Source organism: Gekko japonicus, unplaced genomic scaffold, assembly GCF_001447785.1.
Source record: "Gekko japonicus isolate JY-2015 unplaced genomic scaffold, Gekko_japonicus_V1.1 scaffold131, whole genome shotgun sequence".
Taxonomy (NCBI): domain Eukaryota; kingdom Metazoa; phylum Chordata; class Lepidosauria; order Squamata; family Gekkonidae; genus Gekko; species Gekko japonicus.
In genome coordinates this window covers 1,021,638-1,042,106 of record NW_015167061.1, presented here as the reverse complement: position 1 = coordinate 1,042,106, position 20,469 = coordinate 1,021,638, and the positions used below count along the sequence as shown (strand labels likewise).

Here is a 20,469-nt window from a genome sequence, read left to right as displayed (position 1 = left end):
TATATATATAAGAAATGATTTGGAAAATATTTGAACACCTTGTCTTAAAATATTTTATTCATCATGTTAAAATAAAACGTTCCATAATCAATGTTTTTTTCTTTTCTTTTCTTTTTTCAATGTTTCCAATTTTTCAGAAAAAAACAAAAAAGCTTCAGGAAAAAAACGGGAAAAAACTGTTTTTTCCCCGGATTTTTCCGTTTTTTTTCCGGGCCTTCACATCTCTACGCCAGGCACAATCCATCCCAGACTAGACGGCAAGATGTCCAAGGGTTGCAATTTCAAAGCAGGCCTCCCTGGGCGTTCAGATGATGCCCTGTGTTGCGTGTCCTCATTGGCAGGGACTTTTCCAGGGTGGCACCATTGGTACACAACTCCTTCCCCATTGGGGTTCAGAAGACTCACTTGGTTATCCAGGTTATCACCAGAGTTCATTTTAATGTTCCTAAGCATGTTTACTCAGAAGGAAGTCCCACTGAGCCCCACCAGTGGTTGTAGCCTTCCCGTGTCTCAAGATTTATGTTGTCTCTCTGGTTTTGATTCATATACTGCACAGCCTGAGATTTAGAAATGAAACACCGACACTAAGAGCAGCAACCAGATCCAATCAGACAAAACCATCAAATGTTAAATCTCCTTGGTTGCAATGGGAAAGATTTAAACACACTAAAAACAGAAGCACATTGAAAGTTCATAACTTTGTCAGGATCAGGCCTTCCATTTTGACCAATAGAGGCATGCATGTAAGAATCTTAGCTGCTGCTATAAAGAAGAGACAGACATCAAACAACGAAATTCGCAGGTCTTGCAGCTGTGCACGGTTCACTTTCCTTCTAAGTTTGCAACTTGGTTGACTGGTGTGAGCCACTGTGACCGGTGAATCAAATGCCATCTCCGTTGTTACCTCCGGCTCTCTACATATGTGTCTCTCTTATCATTTGCCAACATATTAAGGAAGTGTTTAAAACTACCAACCTGCTCTTGAGATTAAAAACATAAGAAGAGCCTGTCTAGCCCAGCATCCTGTTTTTTACACAGGGGCCAACCGGTTCCTCTGGAGGACCAGCAACAGGGCATAGAGGCCGAGGCCTTCCCCTGATGTTGCCTCCTGGCTCTGGGATTCAGAGACTTAGTGCCTCTGAATGTGGAGGTTCCCCTTCCCCTCAGCCACCATGGCTAGAAGCCATCAATAGACATCCTCCATGAATCTATCTCATCCCCTTTTTATATATTGTGGGGAGCGTGTTTCAAAGGTGAAGGCATGGGCACTAGCCAGTCAGGACTAGCCACCGTTGGTTTCTGTTGTAAATATGCAGAAACCCTGTGATGTTATTTTTCCTCCAATTCTGGCCCTGAAAAGGAATGCTAAATTGGGACTCGGTGTAGGGAGGGTGCTTCTAGATAAGCCCTCCATGGTTCTGAAAATGATGTCTTTGTGCGCAGCTTATGGGCTGCCTTTCTGGTGGGATTCCTAAGGAACTCAGCCAGACTCCCACGACCAGCTCCGGAGCCAAGAAAGGACCAGGATCAGAACCCCCACCCCCATTCCTGGCTTCCAGTTTCTGTGGAGCCCATCTGCGTCTCTGGGGTGGGTGCCCAACTGGAGCGCTGATCACATGTCAGGAGGCAGCAAACCGTCCCATTCCAGCCCAGCTAGGGGAGGGAGGTGGGGGGGGGAGCAGAAAGGTGCCAGAGCAGAGCGGTCCTGGCAGTTCCCAGAGGCCGCGGCCATGCTAATGATGCTGGAGACGGAGCGCAGAAGCGTGAAAGGAATCCTAATGGATGTGACAAGTCTAATAACAATTTTTGCCTGGAAGGGACCCCCCTTTGGGGCAGGCGACTGACAGGATGCTGACGGCTGAAATTTGTTTACTCCCTGGCACCAACGGGGCCTCCGCTGCCAGCTTCTTATTAATTTAATTTGAGATGTTAGAACGGGAGGAGGGGCGGACGGAGGGAGGCAGAGGATGCAGCTGGAGCTCAGGTAAGCAGGGGTGTCGCCGTCCCGCAACCGGGTGGTGGGACAGAACTGAAACTTTTACTCGCCAAGTGAGGAGCGGGGAATGGGGGTGTCTTCACGTCAGGCGAAAGACCCTGGAATGACTCCTGTAAGATCAGAACAGATATCTGCTGTCAGTAACTTTCCCAAGATCTATCAGGGGGGGATATAAAAACATAAGAGAAGCCAGTGTTGGATCAGGCCAGTGGCCCATCCAGTCCAGCACTCTGTCACACAGTGGCCAAAAATACCAGGTGTCATCAGGAGGTCCAGCGGTGGGGCCAGGACACTAGAAGCCCTCCCACTGTTGCCCCCACCCCCCAAGCACCAAGAATACAGAGCATCACTGGCCCCAGACCGAGAGTTCCTATCTATACCTTGTGGCTAATGGCCACTGGTGGACCTCTGCTCCAGATGTTTATCTAATTCCCTATGGGAGAAGGAAACAGGAAGCACCAGGGCAAGCTTTCGGAGAGCCTCCGCTTTCATTTTTAAACCAAGACTCTAGCCCTCATGGCTGTGAAGTTATGCTTGGTCTTCCACAGTGTCATGTCCCATGCTCAGACCCGGTTTCCATGCCTGCAAATCAGACTCTGACTGTTGATGATTGAGTTATAACATGCTTGTTTGGGGATTTGGTTGCAGATGTGCAAGATGCTGCCGTTTTGTGTGAAGGACTTATTCATACAGCCCCTTTACTTCTCTGTCTCTCTCCCACTAGCTGCCGTTGACTATTTGGCCAAAAACGTGAGCCTGTCCACACAACGCAGGATGAAGCTCGGAGAGCATTCGGCCGTGTTAGGCCTCCTACCCGTGGAAACAGGCCAAGCTTACTGATGGAGGCGCTAAAGCCAGCTGTCCTACACTTGCAGTCTCCCATCGAGGAGAAGAACGATCCCACCGCTGCCACCAGACCCCCACAAGGGTCCACTCGTACCCGCGCCCTTCTCCTCCTTGAACTCACCTCGACGGACCCTCTTCTCGCCTCCACTCAAACTGCAAAGATGATAAGAAGCAAGGAGAACTTTACACTGAATTTTTAACCAAGCATACCTGTTAAGGAGCCCGTGACCTGTGACTTAGACCCCATCAAAGGCCAGAGACAATGAGGTTGGCCTACAGAGTTCTTCGGTGTTCTTCCCCTCCTTGAGAACTCTGAGTCCAGACGATGCTTACGGACCTTCCGCTGACCTTGTCGTTCGGCTTAGTCAGGACGGAATTTGTTTTCTTTGTAAGGATGTTTTATTTCTTTTCCCTCTGCTGCCCCACCCCACCCACCCCCTTGTGTTGTTGTACGTGCTCAGCCATGCCTGTGAAGGAGGTCTGTTGACGCGTTGGTCTTGGGACCAAATGTTAAGATGTTTGGACCAAATGTGGGTGGAGGGACGAGCTGATTCCAAACGGGCAAGGTCAGAAAAGAAAACTTCCCGTTTTTGCATTGTGGGAGCCGGGGACCAAGTTAGTGGAGGTGAGCGGGGAGGGGAGGAGATTTGATGTACGCTGTAAGCTCCTTCTGATTTGGGGAATTCACCAACTACAAGCAAAAAAACCAAGAAGTGGATTGAGAGAGATGAGGTTCCCACGAGTACCATGGCGATTCCGCCTGTAGATGCTCATTCCACTGGTTTGGGATGACAACGCCTCAAAACAGGTTAGCCCGAGGACCAAAACAGCCACACTGGAGGAACTGGGGAGGTTGCAAAGCAGGTAGATTCCTATTCGGCCCCTGGAGCTTGCATTTTGGAAGGTGCCAGTGCCAGCTTCAGGGGGCACAGATGGACCAAGGCTTGTTGAACAAGCAACCACAATCCTCCCCCCCTAAAAAACCACCCCAAACCCCCCCCCCCCCCCCGGTGAATATCGGCTTTAGCCACCACCATACTTGGGACCTCTTGGAATGAAGTTGTTTCTTTCAGAAGAAACCCCCCCGGGGGGGGGGAGAGAAGTCAGGATGTGACTGAGGGAGAGGAACTGTTTTTTCTGAATCTACCTTCAAGGTTATTTGGGTTGCCAGGAAGCCAGCAGAACCCATCGGGAAAGGTGGCCTGTCCATGACAAGAGGGGTGCCAGCCATCCACTGCAGGTAGGAAAGGATCTTTGAACAAACAGCTTGGCAGTGGGGGCCGACATCTCCTCCCCCTCCGTCACCACCCATGGCATTCCATTCCATAGATACCCTCCCCAGCTGAGCAGAAGGTCCCAGGTACAATCTCCTGTGGATCTGTCTAAAAGGACCACAGGATGGCAGACAACCGGGTGAGAGTCATGCCCAAAACCTGCCACCAGCAGCGTAGATGGTGCAGAGGAGAGGTGGACCAATGGTATCAGCCATTGCCGGGGGAGGGGGCTCAGAACGGAGGGACAGGTGCTGTGCACAGGTGCAGGTCCCAGGGGAAGACACTCAGGGCCCAAGATTGTTAAGTTTCTGTGGGGCTCATGCCGGACCAGGGCCCGGGCTCAGCAGAGGACCCCTCCCTACGCTGAAAAACCACAAGGTGTGCCATACCTCCTTTCTCTGAAAAACCTCAAGTCCAACAGCACCCATGACCGGGAACGTTGTTTTAAAAATCAATGGAATTGTAAATTTGAGTATAAACTTAGGCATGCAAGCAGATATTCAAGAAATAAGAACAGAAGAGAAGCCAATGTTGGATCAAGCCAATGGCCCATCCAGTCCAGCACTCCGTCACACAGTGGCCAAAAATACCAGGTGCCCTCAGGAGGTCTAGCAGTGGGGCCAGGACACCAGAAGCCCTCCTAACCCTAACCCCAGCACCAAGAATACAGAGCATCCCTTGCCCCAGACCGAAAGTTCCTATCTATACCTTGTGGCTAATGGCCACTGATGGACCTCTGCTCCATATGCTTATCTAATTCCCTCTTGAAGCCAGCCGTGCTTGTAGCCGCTGCCACCTCCTGTGGCAGAATTTGGGGGTGGGGGGAGAACCAACATTTCTGGCCCATTTGATGTTAAGAAGGTGTTTCCACCTAAACGATTTCCACTGCGAATCTGAGTTTACAGCCATTGCTAAGTGGGACCACCACCACCTTCTCTGGCAAGACAGGTTGCCTGAGGACTGGGAGGTGAGCGTGGGTGGGGTGGGGACCCAGCAGAGCAGATCCTATTCCGGGGGGGGGGGGCCTGCAACAGTTGCCAGTCAGACAAAGAGGAACAAGGCCAAGTTTGACTCCTTCACTGTTTTCATTTTAACCAAACACTGTAGACAGATTTTGCACTGGGCTCTTCCCACAGAGCCCCGCCGCCCCCCCAAAAAAACTTCTGTGCCCCACGGCTGGCCCTGACCCAACCCTCACTGTTCATGAGTCGGCAGCCCCCGGGTAAGACCCTTCCTGCAACTGAATCAAGCACTTAATCCAAGATGGCTCTTGCCGTTCCTTTGGGGGTGTGGCCGAGCTTCTTCCCCTAGCCGCTACAACCAGACGGATAGCGCGGCGGTCCTCCTACTCGGCCCTTTCTCCACCCCACAAAAGAAGCCAAACGCAGCACAAAGCAGCCCACGAGTGCGGGCGCAATCAGCAACAGGAAGAGCACGGCCGCGGAATACCACCCTTGCCCTCCTCAGTTCATTGTATGTTTGCATTCGTGTATATAATAGCAAGAGCAGAGACACACACACAGACCCCCCCCCCCAAGCTTCCCTGGCCCATTTCCCCCACCCATGGTTGGCTGAGGAAGTCAGGGCAGGGGGAAGGGTCAAGTGAAGGCCGAAAGCCACAAAGAGAGGACTCTCCAAGATGGTGTCTTAAGTGGGAGGAGCCTCGAGACGCTGTAGTATGATGCGACCCCCACCTCCCGGTAATGCAATTTGCCATTACCATTTGCCTAAAAGTGCACATGCATCGATGCTGCCGCTGTAAATATTGTGCTTAGATTAATATTGGGGGGGGGGGAGCAGCTATCTTCTCTTGACTCTCATTCCAAGGAGGGCGCACTTAATGTACATGAATTGGGAATGTTGGTCCTGTGCGGTATATGTTTATAGAACGTTGCCCTTTTCTTTTCTCCCTCCCTCCCTCCCTCCCTCTCTTTCTCTCTCTCTTTTTATTACTTAACAGCCCGTGAGTCCTGTGCTAGTCTATAAAGGCTTGGGAAGGAGGAACTTTAGGATTTTTTTTTTCATTGTATGTTTTCGAAATACATTCCAGGAGCTTTTGGGGCAGGATGGGCTTGGTAGGTCGGCAGGGGTGGGAAGGGGGAAATGTCCCTGTCATATATATATAAATTAAGGGTCAGCAGTTAAAGCAGCAGCTTTGGGGTGGGGTGGGGGTGTCACATTGCTTTATTTTATGTTTGGCAAACCAGAGCCCTGGTGTGTGCCCGCACTTGGGGGGGAGGGGGTTTGGAATACATCACCAAGATGAAGAGGGATACTTTTGAATTAGAGCCAGTGTGGTGTCGTGGTTAAATGTGCGGACTCTAATCTGGGAGAAGCGGGTTTGATTTCCCACTCCTCCACTTGCAGCTGCTGGGTGACCTTGGGCAAGCCGTAGCCCTGACAAGAGCTGTCCTTGAAAAAGAACAGTTTCTGTCTGAGCTCTCTCAGCCCCGCCTACCTCACAGGGTGTCTGTTGTGGGGAGGGGAAGGAGTTTGTAAGCCGCTCTGACACTCCTTTGGGGAGTGAAGGGCGGGCTATAAATCCAATCTCTTCTTCTTCATTATCAAAGTGAACCACTGGTTAGGATCCAAAGAGCTACTTTAGATTCATTTGGGGAGATTTCCAAGCTCCGCCTTGGGGGGGGGTTCTCCAACAAGGCCCAAAGTTTCTTGGAGCATGGCTGTCATGTTTGACCCAGCCAGAACACGTGGGTGTTCCCTCTCAGCTGAGTGAGTGTGAGCCAGCTCACAGTTTTTTAACCTCTGGCTCACATATTTTTGTCTTAGCTCAGGAAGGAGGGCTCCAGAGCAAACTAATTTACACAGGGGCCAAATCACTCGCTCGCAACTTTAATGCCAGGAGCTCACAAAGTAGAATTTTTGCTCATACGACTCCACAGCTTAGAGGGAGCATTGGACTGGTGACGGAGCAACACAGAGCCGTGTCAACTAAGTCATTGGGGGGCCTGTGGGTCCGGACCAAACTTCCTCTCCTCTGTTGCCATTCAGCTCCATAGTTGCTAAAAAGCACTTCCCGCTTTCGGCCCTTGCCGTGAACACATTTGTGTTGCCACTTGGTCCTCTTCTCCACCTGACTCCTTGGCCTGGTTTGTTCCGCAGAACTGCTTGAATCCTATTGGCTGTGGCAACCCACATGATTTTGTCAGCCACGAGATGAGGTCACAGACCCTTGGCAGCAAAAGTGTTGGGTGGGGGGGGAATGTATTTGATCAGATTCAAGAGCAGGGTGTGCGGATTGTGACCGAGGACCGAGAGAGAAACAGAAGGAAATGGCTCCAAAGAGACCGAGGAGAACAAAAAGGTGCTAGACTGCAGTGATACAAGGCAAATACTATGTATGTTTAGGTATATATATATATAATTGTTTGTGTTGAATGTGCTACTTTGAAAATAAAGACTGAAATTCGAGGCTGTCCAGTGGAGCCCTGCAACCTAGGGAACAACAGAAGAGACTGCAAATCCATTGCGATCAAAGATGCGACACATTCCATGCTTATCGATCATTCCAGGGAATAACTTTCCAAACTCCTGTGCTCCAGGCCAAAATTCTGTGGGCTGTCCGGTACTGAAAGGACACTGGCCGCTGCAGCATTCATTGAGGTGCCCCCAAAATGCATGAAATCCATGTGCCACGTTGGCACTCCCCTGCTAAGCAACGGTGGGATTCTAAAACGACAAAATGTAATTGGTTTTTTTCTGGGGAGGAGAGAGGGGTGGAAACTAAGAGTCTATTCCTGTCCGCCCCTTCAGAGCCTTCCTCCCGCCGTCATTCCAACCGCCTACTTGAGTATTTCCCCCTCCCAGGGTCTGACACGCCAGAAAAGTCCTACTGCTCAGCGATTTTGTGTATTTAATGTTTCTAACTTGACACCCCTAACAACTCCTCCATGTGCCCCAACCTGGAGAAATATTATCTGTAGAACCTTCCCTTACGCCTCGTAATTGCCAATCTGTTGCTTCTGTGTTCAAGTCATAGCTAATTTTTGCTCCATATGTACACGTGTGCGGATGCGTCTTGTGTGAGAGTCGGGGGACGAGTGGGTGCACACGCCAAGGTGTGTGCCTGCGTGGGTGTGAGTGTGTGTGTATATATATAACCACCCCATAATTTATTCAGCTATATGGAGTAGTAGGCTAGCGAAAACGAAACTGGTATTTGCTTTAACTACCGGCTGCCTGTAGGTGTCTCTCTCTCTGTAACTCAGGCGTAACTGTTATACATTAAAAACAGTAAGAATTAACTGCTGCTGTGGCCGTCTTTCCTTTTATTGACGTCAGACACTCGGAGGAGACGGAGATTTAAATGGTTCTGGGATCTGATGCAGAGTTGCACCATGCAGGATGTCACAAAAGCTGTAAAGAATAAGAAAAAGTGAGGTAGGGGAGGGGGGGTTTCTCTGACCACCACAACAATCCCATCCATTTATGGATCATATTTGTATCCTGTTTCGCCTCCGTAGAGCCCAGGGGAGCGGACTTATCCTCTTGGTATACCTAGGAAGTGCCCTCATTCCAACAACTCAGGCGGCAGGTCCTGAACAGCCCTCCATCATGGACTGGCAGCAGCTCTCCAGGGTTTTTTCTCTAGCAGAGAAGTACCTTTCCCAACACCTGCGATCCTTTAATTGGAGATGAAACCGGAGACTTTCCGAATGAAGAAGAGAGGCTCTGCCACTCAGTTGTGGTCCCCGGCCTTACCAGGTTAGGCTGGAGGCCAAGGAAAGACGCTTTTGGGCTCTCTTCCTTATTGGAAGGGGAGATTCTTCATTTAGAGGAAGTCAGCTGAGAGGTAACCAGGTGTGGGGTGAACCCTTGGAGTATCATGCCAGAGAGCTGGAGGTTCTGGAGTGCACTCTAGAGAGAACAAATCGCGAACAGCAACCCAGTCTTTACAAAGGACAAAAAAACCTCAAGTTTACAAAGAAGCATCAGGTGTGAAGACGACGGAAGACCCAGCTGCATACAACGCACAAAGAACTGAAATGAAACCACATAAAGGAATCACATGCTATGCTGAACATTAGCACCACCACCCCACACAAGAAAAAAGAGATTTGAATAGTTCTGAGTCCAAGCACGGAGGTCGGTACACTCTTCGGAAATTAAGTTGTGGCCAGGACATTCTTACTGAATGACTGACAGAATGCATTCTCCATCTTACCCCAAGCTCAAAGCAGCTTGCAATCAATCAACGATTGACACAAAACAGAACAACTGGCACAAAATAGAACCATCAGCAGGATACCAAAGGCCCCCAATCAAAATATAACACTCAAAAAAATCACACCACATCAGAGAAGACCATTTTAAATGCCCTCCGGAACACCAGTAACAAAGGTGCCTTCCAAATTTCTTCCTGCAGCCCTTCCCTTGAAACTGGTGCTACAACCATGTCGTAGCATGGCTGTGACATTATTTATTTATATTTATTATTTTTGATGTATAACCCGCCTTTCCTGCACAGGCAGGCTCAAGGTGGCGTACAACAGGTTAAAATACAATAAAACACAAATAAGTGCAATACTATAAAATTCACGTAACAACAATATACATACAAAGTGCAATTAAGTGCAGATGGCGATGGCTGTATGGTGGTCCCCCAAAGAGCACTGAGGTCAGGGTCACAAAATCGCCTGACTCTCCCTGGTCCGAAAGATGCCAGATTGGCTGCTACCAGAGCTAGGGCCTTCTCAGTGGCGGCTCCACACTGGTGGCTCCCAGAAGACATCTGACAGTTCCGCAGGGCCTGTAAAATGGAGCTCTTCCACCAGGCCTTCGATTAGGAGCCACCACTGAGGAATGAGCTATTAAAAACTGAATTGCTGCGGCCCTATTGGCACTAAAAACAACTATGGATACTGGTTTAGTTATATTGGACCACCATACAGCAATCGCCATCTGCACTTAATTGTTAATTTTAGTGCGATTTTGATATTCCTCCCTTCTCAGCCAAATGGCTTCCAAGGCACCTAATAAACAGTTCAATCAATTAAAACTATTCCCCAATAAAACTTAAGACTACAGCTCAATGCCAGTATAACAAAGACCCAGCAGAATACCTCAGTTCGTTCACTGAAGGAGTAGAAGGCCAGCAGATGAGGAGAACCACACATACAGCACATACAAAGCCAGGATGAACAGAATTTGGTAACCTGACCCTCTAAAGATCTAAAATGGGCTCCAGGCACAGGCCATGGGAAGAGAGTTCCGCACTCAAGGTGCCACTATCAAAAAGGCCCTGATCCAGGTAACCACCCATCTCACATCTGCAGAGCCTAAGTGGAAGATCTTAGTTGATGTGCAGTCCTCCCACGTAGGAGAAGCAGATGATCTCTAAGCATGTGGGTGGACAGCAACCTTCCATGGGATCCAAGCTCACAGCCTGCCATGAACATCCAAAACCCTCGTGCAAACTTTTGCCAGTTCTATTGAACTCCTTCCCCTCAGAATTCTGCCAGAGGAGGAACTTCCCTTTTCAAATTTTGCTTTAAGCAAAAATCTGGTGACACCCTAGAGATCTGCACTGCAGAATGACCACACTCTCCTTCTCCAACCCCAAGGATTTTGCATGGCCTTTTGAATTGCTGTGGGCAGCCATTACAATTGCATAGATATCCTGCGGGAGGCATAACTCCAAAATTCAGTACAAATTTTGATTTAGGCAGAACTTCAGTTGCAACACTACGGTCTCCTCCGGTCTGTCAAAAGAGAGCATTCGAGATTAAACAGACCTGCAAGATCTCAAGTGGAATGTAAAGGGAGTAAACACAGCTCAAAGATTCACTCGTTCCACAAAACGAGATGCACCTATGCCTGTGTCAACACCAAAAAAAAAACCCTTTAACAACACAATCTGCACAGATTATGGAAATCAGAACATCGGAGGGGGAATTTGGGGCATATTTCCCTATATCTGGTAATTATGGGGATCTTCCAGACACTGAAAAGCTTGCTCAACTCCCAAGCTTTAAACCAAACTTCAAAGAACTTAGGGGCTAGAGACTTACCCATTTTTTTAAAAAGCTGAGATGTGAAGATCTCTGGCTAATGTTATTGTTTATGTGCACCTCATGTGAGCACAGCAGAACTGCTGTTCTGGTCATAATCCGACAAGAAGCTCAATGGCTGGGAACACAGAGAGGGGGTGTTTGGGGGGGCACAATCTGGAGCAGACGGGCCCGTGAGCTTGGAGAGAAACTATTCACCGAAAGTGAACAGCCGACACAATAATTACTCCAGGAAAACAGATTTCGGGAATATAGTTTCAGGTGGGTAGCTCTGTAAGTCTGCAGTGTTAGAACAAAACTCAAGTCTTCAAAGTTTGAGTCCAGTGACGCCTTGAAGACCAACAAAGTTTAATTCTGGGTAGAAGCTTTTGTGTGCATCTGAAGAATTAAACTTTGTTGGTCTTAAAAGTGCCACTGGACTCAAACTTTGTTCTGTTGATTCAGACCAACACAGCTCTCCACCTGAATCTAAAATTCAAGTCCATTCAGTAGCACCTTAAAGACCAACAAAAGATCAAAGCTCGCTTCATCTGATACAAATGAGAATGAAGATAGCTGTTGTAGATTTTCCAGGTTGTATGGCCGTGGTCTTGGCATTGTAGGACCTGACATTTCGCCAGTAGCTGTGACTGGCATCCTCAGAGGTATAACACAGAAAGATTGAGTACTCTCTGTGTCAAGGTGAGAAGAAGAATGGTAGGCAGGTAATTTATATATACATAGCCTAGCTCAAACAGGACACAGTATTTTGTTCCAAAACACTGAAAGGCTGGACAACACATCCAATTACCATGTCAGATTACACAGGGAAGCCATTGAAATTCATAAACATAAACACAATTTCAACAGAAAAGTTTAAAAATAAACAGGGCATGGTTTCCTGTCCTGAAAAACACAAAAGGCTCTACATCTGACAATAGCACTACAGATAAGATTAGAATCCACATGCAAAAGAACCTCCTCAGGAAACAGAAAACCTCCTCAGGAAACAATCCATACACAAAAGAACCTCCTCAGGAAAGCTCCTCCGTTAGCATGTCCACAGCCTGGGGAACGCCTACAAGATAATGACTCAGCCCTACCCCACCTTCCTGAATAGATATAAATCACCTGCCTACCATTTTTCTTCTCACCTTGACACAGAGAGTACTCCGTTTTTCTGTGTTATATCTCTGTGGATGCCAGTCACAGCTGCTGGCGAAATGTCAGGCCCTACAGTGCCAAGACCACGGCCGTACAGCCCGGAAAATCTGCAACAGCTAATAAACTCCGGCCGTGAAAGCCTTCGACAACACAGAGAATGAAGCTACATCAGCCCTTTTACCCAAGTCAGAAGGTGGGTGGGGCATGACAAGGAAGGGCCAGTTGGAGTCAGGATGCAGGGCACAGAAATGCACCTGAAATGCACCTGAGGGGAGAGGCGGCTTCCACGGAAACAGAACAGGGTTGCCAGACCACTTTGGGACAGTGGGAATCAGGATAGACCATAAGAGCCCTTTGAAGACTAACAAAATATGTGACACGGTATGAACTTTTGTGAATCACCACTGACCGCATCGCTGACCTAAAAGTAGCAGTTGTTTTCCAAAGGAATTTAGGCAGCAAGAGTTTCGGGCTGTAGACGTTCAAGAGCCAAAGCTCCCTATGTATCATGTGGATTTCTGGCAGTGCTCCCTCTAAGCTGTGGAGTCTTGTGAGAAAAGATTCTCCTTCATGAGCTCCTGGCATTAAAGCTGTGAGCCAGCGATTTGGCTCCTGCATCAATTAGTTTGCTCTGGAGCCCTCCTTCCTGAGCTAAGAGAAATACGTGTGAGCCGGAGGCTAAAGAACTGTGAGCTAGCTCACACTCACTCAGCTTAGAGGGAACACTGGTTTCTGGGTGTACCCATTGTGCTGAGAGTGAGTCCGTTTTGCAGGAGAACCACAGCGAAAGAGGAAACAGCACGGCAACCAAGACCCAGTGGCGGGTTCAGTCCACAGGGACACCCAAATCAAAGCAGCTGGCTAGAAAAATCCCGAATCAGAACTTTGGCCTGCTGCTTCCTGGCTTCCTTCTCCCTGAAGCCCTCGGAGAAACCCAGTGGCTGACCGGGCCAGAGGCAGTCCGTGGGGCTTGGTGCCACATCCGCGGGAGGAGAGGGACCTCTTTGAAACACCTCTGGGTGAGGGAGGGGCTCTCTTTCCCGGCCAGGCCTCCGCGGCTCCTGGGAAGCTACCAGGCGGCCAAATCTAAGCCTGGAATACTTTAGCATTAAAGAATTTCATGATCAATTTTTAGCCGTAGCGACACGGAGGAGTCTATTATCGCGGGCTGTGGGCCTGCATAAAATAAGGGCTGCTTCTTTCTTCTCTTTTTTTGGCATAATAAGAGGCACACGAAGCAGGGAGTTGGAGGGCGAGACAGAACTGGCTGTGTGCATGATTAGAGAAATCTTACTCGGATGAAAACGCCGTACTCCATTAGGCAGCCGGAGGCAGCCAGGTTGGGGGGGGTGGTATCATTAAAAAGGGCAGCCAAATGTCAGTTAATTACTGCATTGTTACTCTCCAAGGGAAACACCGTTTGAACGTTCTGCCTGAGGCACCCAAATGCCTTGGGGTACCCGAACCGTATTCTGGAAAACAACCCCTTTTGGGGGGATGAAACAAATCCGGAAAACAAAGTATGGTGCAGACTTCTGCAGTCGTGCTGCTGGCAATAGGGTTGCCAAGCCCCAGGCGGTGGCTGGAGACCTCCCACTATTACAACCCATCTCCAGGGGACAGAGATCAGTTCCCCTGGAGGAAGCGACCGCTTTGGAAGGTGGACTCTGTGGCATTCTACCCCACTGCTGCCCCTTTCCTCCCCAAACCCTACCCTCCTCAGTCTCCACCCCCCCCAAATCTCCAGATGTTTCCCAACCCAGAGCATGCAGTCCTGCTGTTGGCCCATCCAGTGCGGATCGTGTCCTCTGACCAGCAGTGGCTCTCCAAGGCCTTGGTGCGACACCAGAGGCCCTTTAGCTGGGGTTCATCTGAGGACATCAGTCCGCCAAGGTCAATACTGCCTGCTCAGACTGGCAGCAGCTCTCCAGGGTCTCAGGCCGAGGTCTTCCACATCACCTCCTGCCAGGTCCTGTGAAGACGTCCTTCAGGCAAAGCACGTGCTCCACCTGCCGGACTACGGGCCGTGCCAGCTATCTCATGCACCCTGTATTATTTTTGAGCCCAAAGCAGCCTGGAAGTCAGAGAAAACTCCAAAAGTGGGCTGCACCTCAAAAGCTCCCCACTACTATAAATGGAACCCTATACTAGAATTTTTAGCTTCAGAAGATTTCTTGCCCTCTTCCTGGCAGCAATTCCAGAGGTGGCTGTAAAGACTATTTCAACATGGAACACAACTCTATACTGCATGTTATATCCTACACTTCCTATACAAATAAGCAATACAGACACAATGCAATTTCATATTGGCAAATACATAGATGAATACTGTAGTTCTCAAGACATACCAGAGCGAATTAAATGTTTCTGAAATGTGATAAGCATAAATGTAATTTTTCAGATTTTTTTATGTTACACAAAATTACTGGAATATTGTTATTATTAAGGTATTTGACTTTTTTGTAACTTGTTTTACGATACAATAAAAAAAAAATTTAAAAAAAGCTCCCCACTACTAGAAAAAGAATCGTATATAGTAAGAGTATAAATGTTCCACCAATGGAAAATCCACGAATATTCCCAGTAGACAGAGGGTAGGGTTCCGGACCCCTCTATTGAAAATAGCACAGCACTACAAATACAGTCAAATAGTACAATGCTACAGCTGCCGTGGCTCAAGTGGTTAAGACGCTGAACTGCAGGCTGTGGAAGGTCAGTAGTTCAGCAGTTCAAGACCCGAGTGTGCCGCATGACAGAGTGAGCTCCCGTCTCTGGTCCCAGCTCCTGCCAACCTAGCAGTTCGAAAGCAAGAAATTGCAAGTAGATAAATAGGTACCACTTCGGTGGGAAGGTCACAGCGTTCCGTGCGCCTTGGTGTGTAGTCATGCCGGCCACATGACCACGGAAATGTCTTCGGACAGCGCTGGCTCTTCGGCTTTGAAACGGAGATGAGCACCGCAACCCTAGAGTCGGACTCGACTGGCTTTCAAGCAAGGGAACCTTTACCTTTACTTACAGTCAAATACGAAAACTGTGCAAATGAACTCACAAAGTTTACAAAAACACAGTAGTCAAATGGTGTGTTTTTGTAAATTTTGTGAGTTCATTTGCACAGTTTTTGTATCTTGACTGTAGCGTTGTGCTGTTTTCAAGAGAGTGACTATTCGTGATTTTTCCTTGGTGGGACATTTATACTCTTACTATGTATGATTCTTTTTCTAGCAGTGGGGAGCTTTTGAGGTGCAACCCACTTTTGGAGTTTTGTGTTTCTGGTTTCAGTATCTCTCTCACTCCGTTGTCCTTTGTTGTTTTGGTAGTAAGACAAAACAGCATGAAGTGGCTGGCATGCAGAACTGGGATCCCCAGGTTCGAATCCCCACTCCGCCAAGGAGGCAGGCTGGGTGACCCTGGGCCTGTCACGCACCGTTTCGGCCTGACCTACCTCACAGGGCTGTTGTGCAGATGAAATGGAGACGGTGAGAATGTTGTAAGCTACTTTGGGTCCGCACTGTGGAGAAAAGTGGGGTGTACATGAAGTAAATAGAATAAATCAGGTTTCCAAGGCCCAAGGATCTCATGGGGCAAAAAGCACAGAGTTTTCAGGCAGAGGAAGTCACCAGAAGATGACATTTGCCTGCGGAATACACTTGGGGTGACTTCGGATTTCTCTCCCCTGCTGCCTTCTACAGGGTCATTTCTGTACTCACAAGTCATCGTCCTCTATCTTACGTACAGTGTGCACATAAACGATTATAAACGGTACACAAAAACCATGCAGATACAAATGTATAAATCAAATAAATAAATAAAAATCCATCATATGCTCACAGTACTAAGGAGAACTACCAAACTCTCAGAAAATCAAAAGCCCTCTGACAAAAACAAATATACAAAAATGAACTGTCTAACACAATGAAATTGTGTTAAGGGGGTTACATTCAGAGTTCATTGGGGGGGGGGATCGCGGGGGATCGCAGTTCCCCTGGGTGAGGTATGGGGGGCGGGGCACATGACGAAGCCCCGCCCCCTGCTTCCGGCTGCCCCGCTTCCAGCCCTCATTCAGCCAGGAGGAGGCAGGAGAAGAGGGAGGGTAAGTTGCTTCCTCCCCGCCTCTTCCCACCCCTGCCTGCTTGGGGCCAGGGAGGGCCTTCGCGGGGCTTCCTTGCACTCCCGCCTGCCTTGCAGATCCACCGCCGGGCCCCTCATGGGGCTCGGCAGTGGAGCTGCAAGGCCGGCACTGGCGGCCGGGACCGTTGGGGGCGGGTTGTGTGGCCTTATGAGACACTTCCGGTGATGTCAGGGGGTGTGGCCTTATGACACACTTCCGGTGATGTCTGGGGGTGTGGCATATGCTAATGAGTTATGCTAATGAGTTCCCCTAGCTCTTTTTCTACGAAACGACCCCTGGTTACAGTTATAAGGCCTTTATCCGGGCACTGTGTGGCTTCACAGGCCCAAATACCTTGCACTCCATTGTTACCTTCCATTCCAAACCCCTTCGAGGTAAGGTGGCCCACCTCCAACAACTGCAATAGTTATTTTTTTTTAATTTACCTTTTAAATGATTGGTGGCTTAAATGCAGGTATCCGGTTGACACGGATGCAAGTGTGAAAACAGCCTAAATATCAACATGTGCATGCAGTGGGATGGTACGGCATTGTACATGAGCCAAAGAAGACACCAGCAAAGGATGACGAGCAAACACTCAAATCTTGGGGTTGACTTGCTGCATTTCACAGCTATCAAACCCAGTAAGTTTGATGCCCAAACACATTTCTGGCGAAAATTGTAACATCCCTTTAAAAAGACAAAAATGGGGGTATAGTGTAGTGGTTTGGTGTAGTGGTTAAGTGCGCGGACTCTAATCTGGGAGAACTGGGTTTGATTCCCCACTCCTCCACTTGCACCTGCTGGATGACCTTGGGCAAGCCATAGTTCTGATAAGAGCTGTTCTTGAAAAAGAGCTGTTTCTGTCAAGAGCTCTCTCAGCCCCACCTACCCCACAGGGTGTCTGTTGTGGGGAGCGGAAGGGCGCTCTGAGACTCCTTTGGGTAGTGAAGGTCGGGGTATAAATCCAATCTCCTCCTCCTCCTCTTCTTCTATATTCTTTACTGTAGGAGACTATATATTATGGCACAGGTAACAGCGTTCCGTGCGCCTTGGTGTTTAGTCATGCCGGCCACATGACCATGGAAATGTCTTTGGACAGCGCTGGCTCTTCGGCTTTGAAACGGAGATGAGCAGTGCAACCCTAGAGTCGGATTCAACTGGTTTTCGAGCAAGGGAACCTTTACCTTTACCTTTTAACAGCAGAAAATAATAATCTTTTACCTTCCTTTAGGGCCAATTATACCCTGAAAAGTGCAGGCAGATGGACTAAAAGCCCAGTCACAAACTCAGAGTTGCCAACTTTTAAAAAGAGCACATGCTCTTGTGCCCTTAACCAGCCTGTTGTGCCAGCCCTGGCCGTGACGGAGCCTCTCTGTGTGCCGTGAATAGCCTCCCTAGGTGATTTCTGCCCATCAAGTTGCGTTTAAGGACATGGGAGCTGGCCAGTCCTCTTTGTTCCTGGTCAGCTGGCAACCCGACCCAAACCTGGGCTTCGTCTCAGGCCGTACAATTGGATCCCTTTGCTCACCAGACGATCTACAGGGCTCCCGTCAAGTGAAACCAATTCCATTGGATTTGCTTGCTATAACAAGACTTTAGGGGCGAAGGACTCTGCGTCCAGCCCAGCCCTAATTCAGTTTCTGATTGTCTTCAAAATACATCCCAACTAATTGCTTGTATTAGCAGATATGAGTTTATTTCAACCAGGAAATAGCCAAGAGAGGAAGGCAGTGGAGGCGGGGGGGGGGATAGACTGTGGAGAGAAGGGAGGGAGAGACAGAAAGAAAGAAAAGGGGGGGGGAGCAAACACAAACCCGCAAGAAACTCTTCACATTTCCCGAGACGTCCACAAAGCTTTTATGAATATAACTGGATTTGCAACAAGGAATTGCAGCTGCATATAAGACACTCAGACAAGGAGACAATTTTACTAGATAATAGACTATCACGCAGGATACAATTTAAATTAAAAAATGCAATTTTCACCTTGAAATGAACAAATGATTACAATTTCTATACAAATTAAGGCATCCCGGCTTTCTTTCAGGAGTGGCACCAGCCCATGAAATATGACATAATTGCCATGAAATACATTTTCAAATATTTGGGTTTTTTATTTTTTTTTGTCGTCCGCGGCTTTAGGAAAAAAAAGAAAGAAAAACACAACCCCGGCTTGTGTGTGTGCGCGTGTGTGTGTACACATATGCAGTGTGCCCGCATTATCCCACCTTCTGGTGGAAGAAAAAAAACACCACACATTTAAGAAGAAAAGAAACTACCCGAAGATTAAGCTTTTCGCTCTCTCTCTTTCTTTCTCTTCCCCGCTCCCTCCCGCCTCCTCTCAACTTGCAAGATAAAATTGAAAAAAAGAGCAGATCAGCCTGAAAGAAAGACTCGCAAGAAGCTCTCTAATGCCTCCAGATTTATCTAATCTAATCTAAATTACTACGCTTATCTGCAAATATCACATCTGTTGGTTATCTACCAGCTCTGCAGATCTCCCTCTTCATCCCCCGCCCCCTTGCCATCAAATGATTATATTTTTTTTTATTCCCCACTCTTTTATTTTTAATTATTTTCCCATTATGTCTCCTTTTTTCCCTATAAAGCTGGAGTTACAAGGCTAATCGGGGAGATTACTACACAAGAATCAGGAAAGCGAAGAAACTTTTCGTTTTTTAAAAAAATTACATTATCTGTTTCTTTAAAGAGCAGAAAAACTAGCCAAATAAAAGAAGGGGGGGGGACAACCGGGCCGCCATTTTGAACAGCCATGTCGAGGGCTGCAGAGATGGAAACAACCGTGCGGTGGCTCGGGCTGGGTGGAACTCAAAGCCCACCTCTGGCTTCTACACCTGACCTCAAGGAACCCAGAGTAGAAGACACCCGTCCTTTGTGGCTTGCCGAGGTTTACTTTTTACAAGGCCCCGTTCCTGCACACAGCATCTCCAAGCCACACAGGGCTTCAGCTGCTGGTTTCTGCACATTGTGCTGTTTCCGGGGGTACAGTAGCATGCCACGTTGGCATTTTTTCCCTGGGCAGGGGGCAAATATTCCCTGGACCAACTCCGTTCCCAGGCATGGTTCCCATTTTCACAATGATAGTTCAGCCCAAGACGGATAACCTGCATCAGTCTCCGCCACCCTGACAGTATCTTCCCAAAATCTCTCTTCCTCTCCCACATGTACACAAGTCCTGTTCATGTTATAAATAAATGTACACACCATTCACTGTAAGAAAAAGTCAATGCACTTTTCACCCTGCAATTGAAACCAAGGACCAATACCTGGATAATGTAGGGTTTGTATCACAAGTTCAGCTGTACGTGCATTGAATGTAAGAAGAGAATTACCCAATGGATGTAATTTTTTTAAAAAAAATCAAGTGTAGCTGAAGCATCGTCTTCTCCCCTCTGTTCCTGCCCTGGAATTCAGATCAGAGGCAGAGGACCTCCGACTGTCCCATCAATCAAAGAACCTTCTCGTTTGGTTGGGTACATGAGTGACGGCCTTTTCAGTGGTAGCCCCATGATTATGGAACCTCCTCCCCAGGGAGGTGTGCCTGGCCCCCTCTCTTAGTATCTTTAGGAGGCAACTGAAGACAGTTTTATTTAGTACTGCATTGGGTTAAGTTTCGTAGCAGTGCTGGAGTTTTGATTTTAAATTTTGCTTTTTATGTTTTAATGTATTTTATTCTATGGTCCCGGTCCCATGGGCGGGATGATCCGCTGCCGAAGGGAGGCAAATTAGAGCTGGAGCAAAAAGAACCGCGGGAGCGCGATCCGACATGCCCCCGCGGCTCCATGCTCCGTGCTCCGGCAGCCGATCACATGTTGTGCAGCAAACCGGCAGTAGTGCGGTTGTGCGCATGCGTGGGACGGGGAATGGCGCTGGCTGCGACGGGCTACCAGCGCTTCCCCAACCAGACGCCCGGAGTTTCCGCGCATCATCCGGAAGGTAGTGCTCTGTTGCTAGTACCTTTTAAATGTGCGTTTTCGGGCCGAAGGGATGGATCGGGGACGGGTGCATGACTCTTCCCAGATGTTAAGGTGTGATCGTGCCCGCTTGATG

The 20,469-nt window shown here is 48.5% G+C and overlaps 1 protein-coding gene across 1 annotated transcript in view; it reads left to right on the top strand.

The window, feature by feature from the left end:
- PAX7 (paired box 7) overlaps positions 1-3,157 on the top strand; it is a 161,489-nt gene extending 158,332 nt beyond the window's left edge. Inside the window, exon 9 of the mRNA XM_015412561.1 lies at positions 2,721-3,157. Coding sequence (XP_015268047.1) covers positions 2,721-2,836 — 116 coding nt within the window. The 3' untranslated portion in view covers positions 2,837-3,157. The remainder of the gene's footprint in view (positions 1-2,720) is intronic.
- Positions 3,158-20,469: the final 17,312 nt, after the last annotated feature.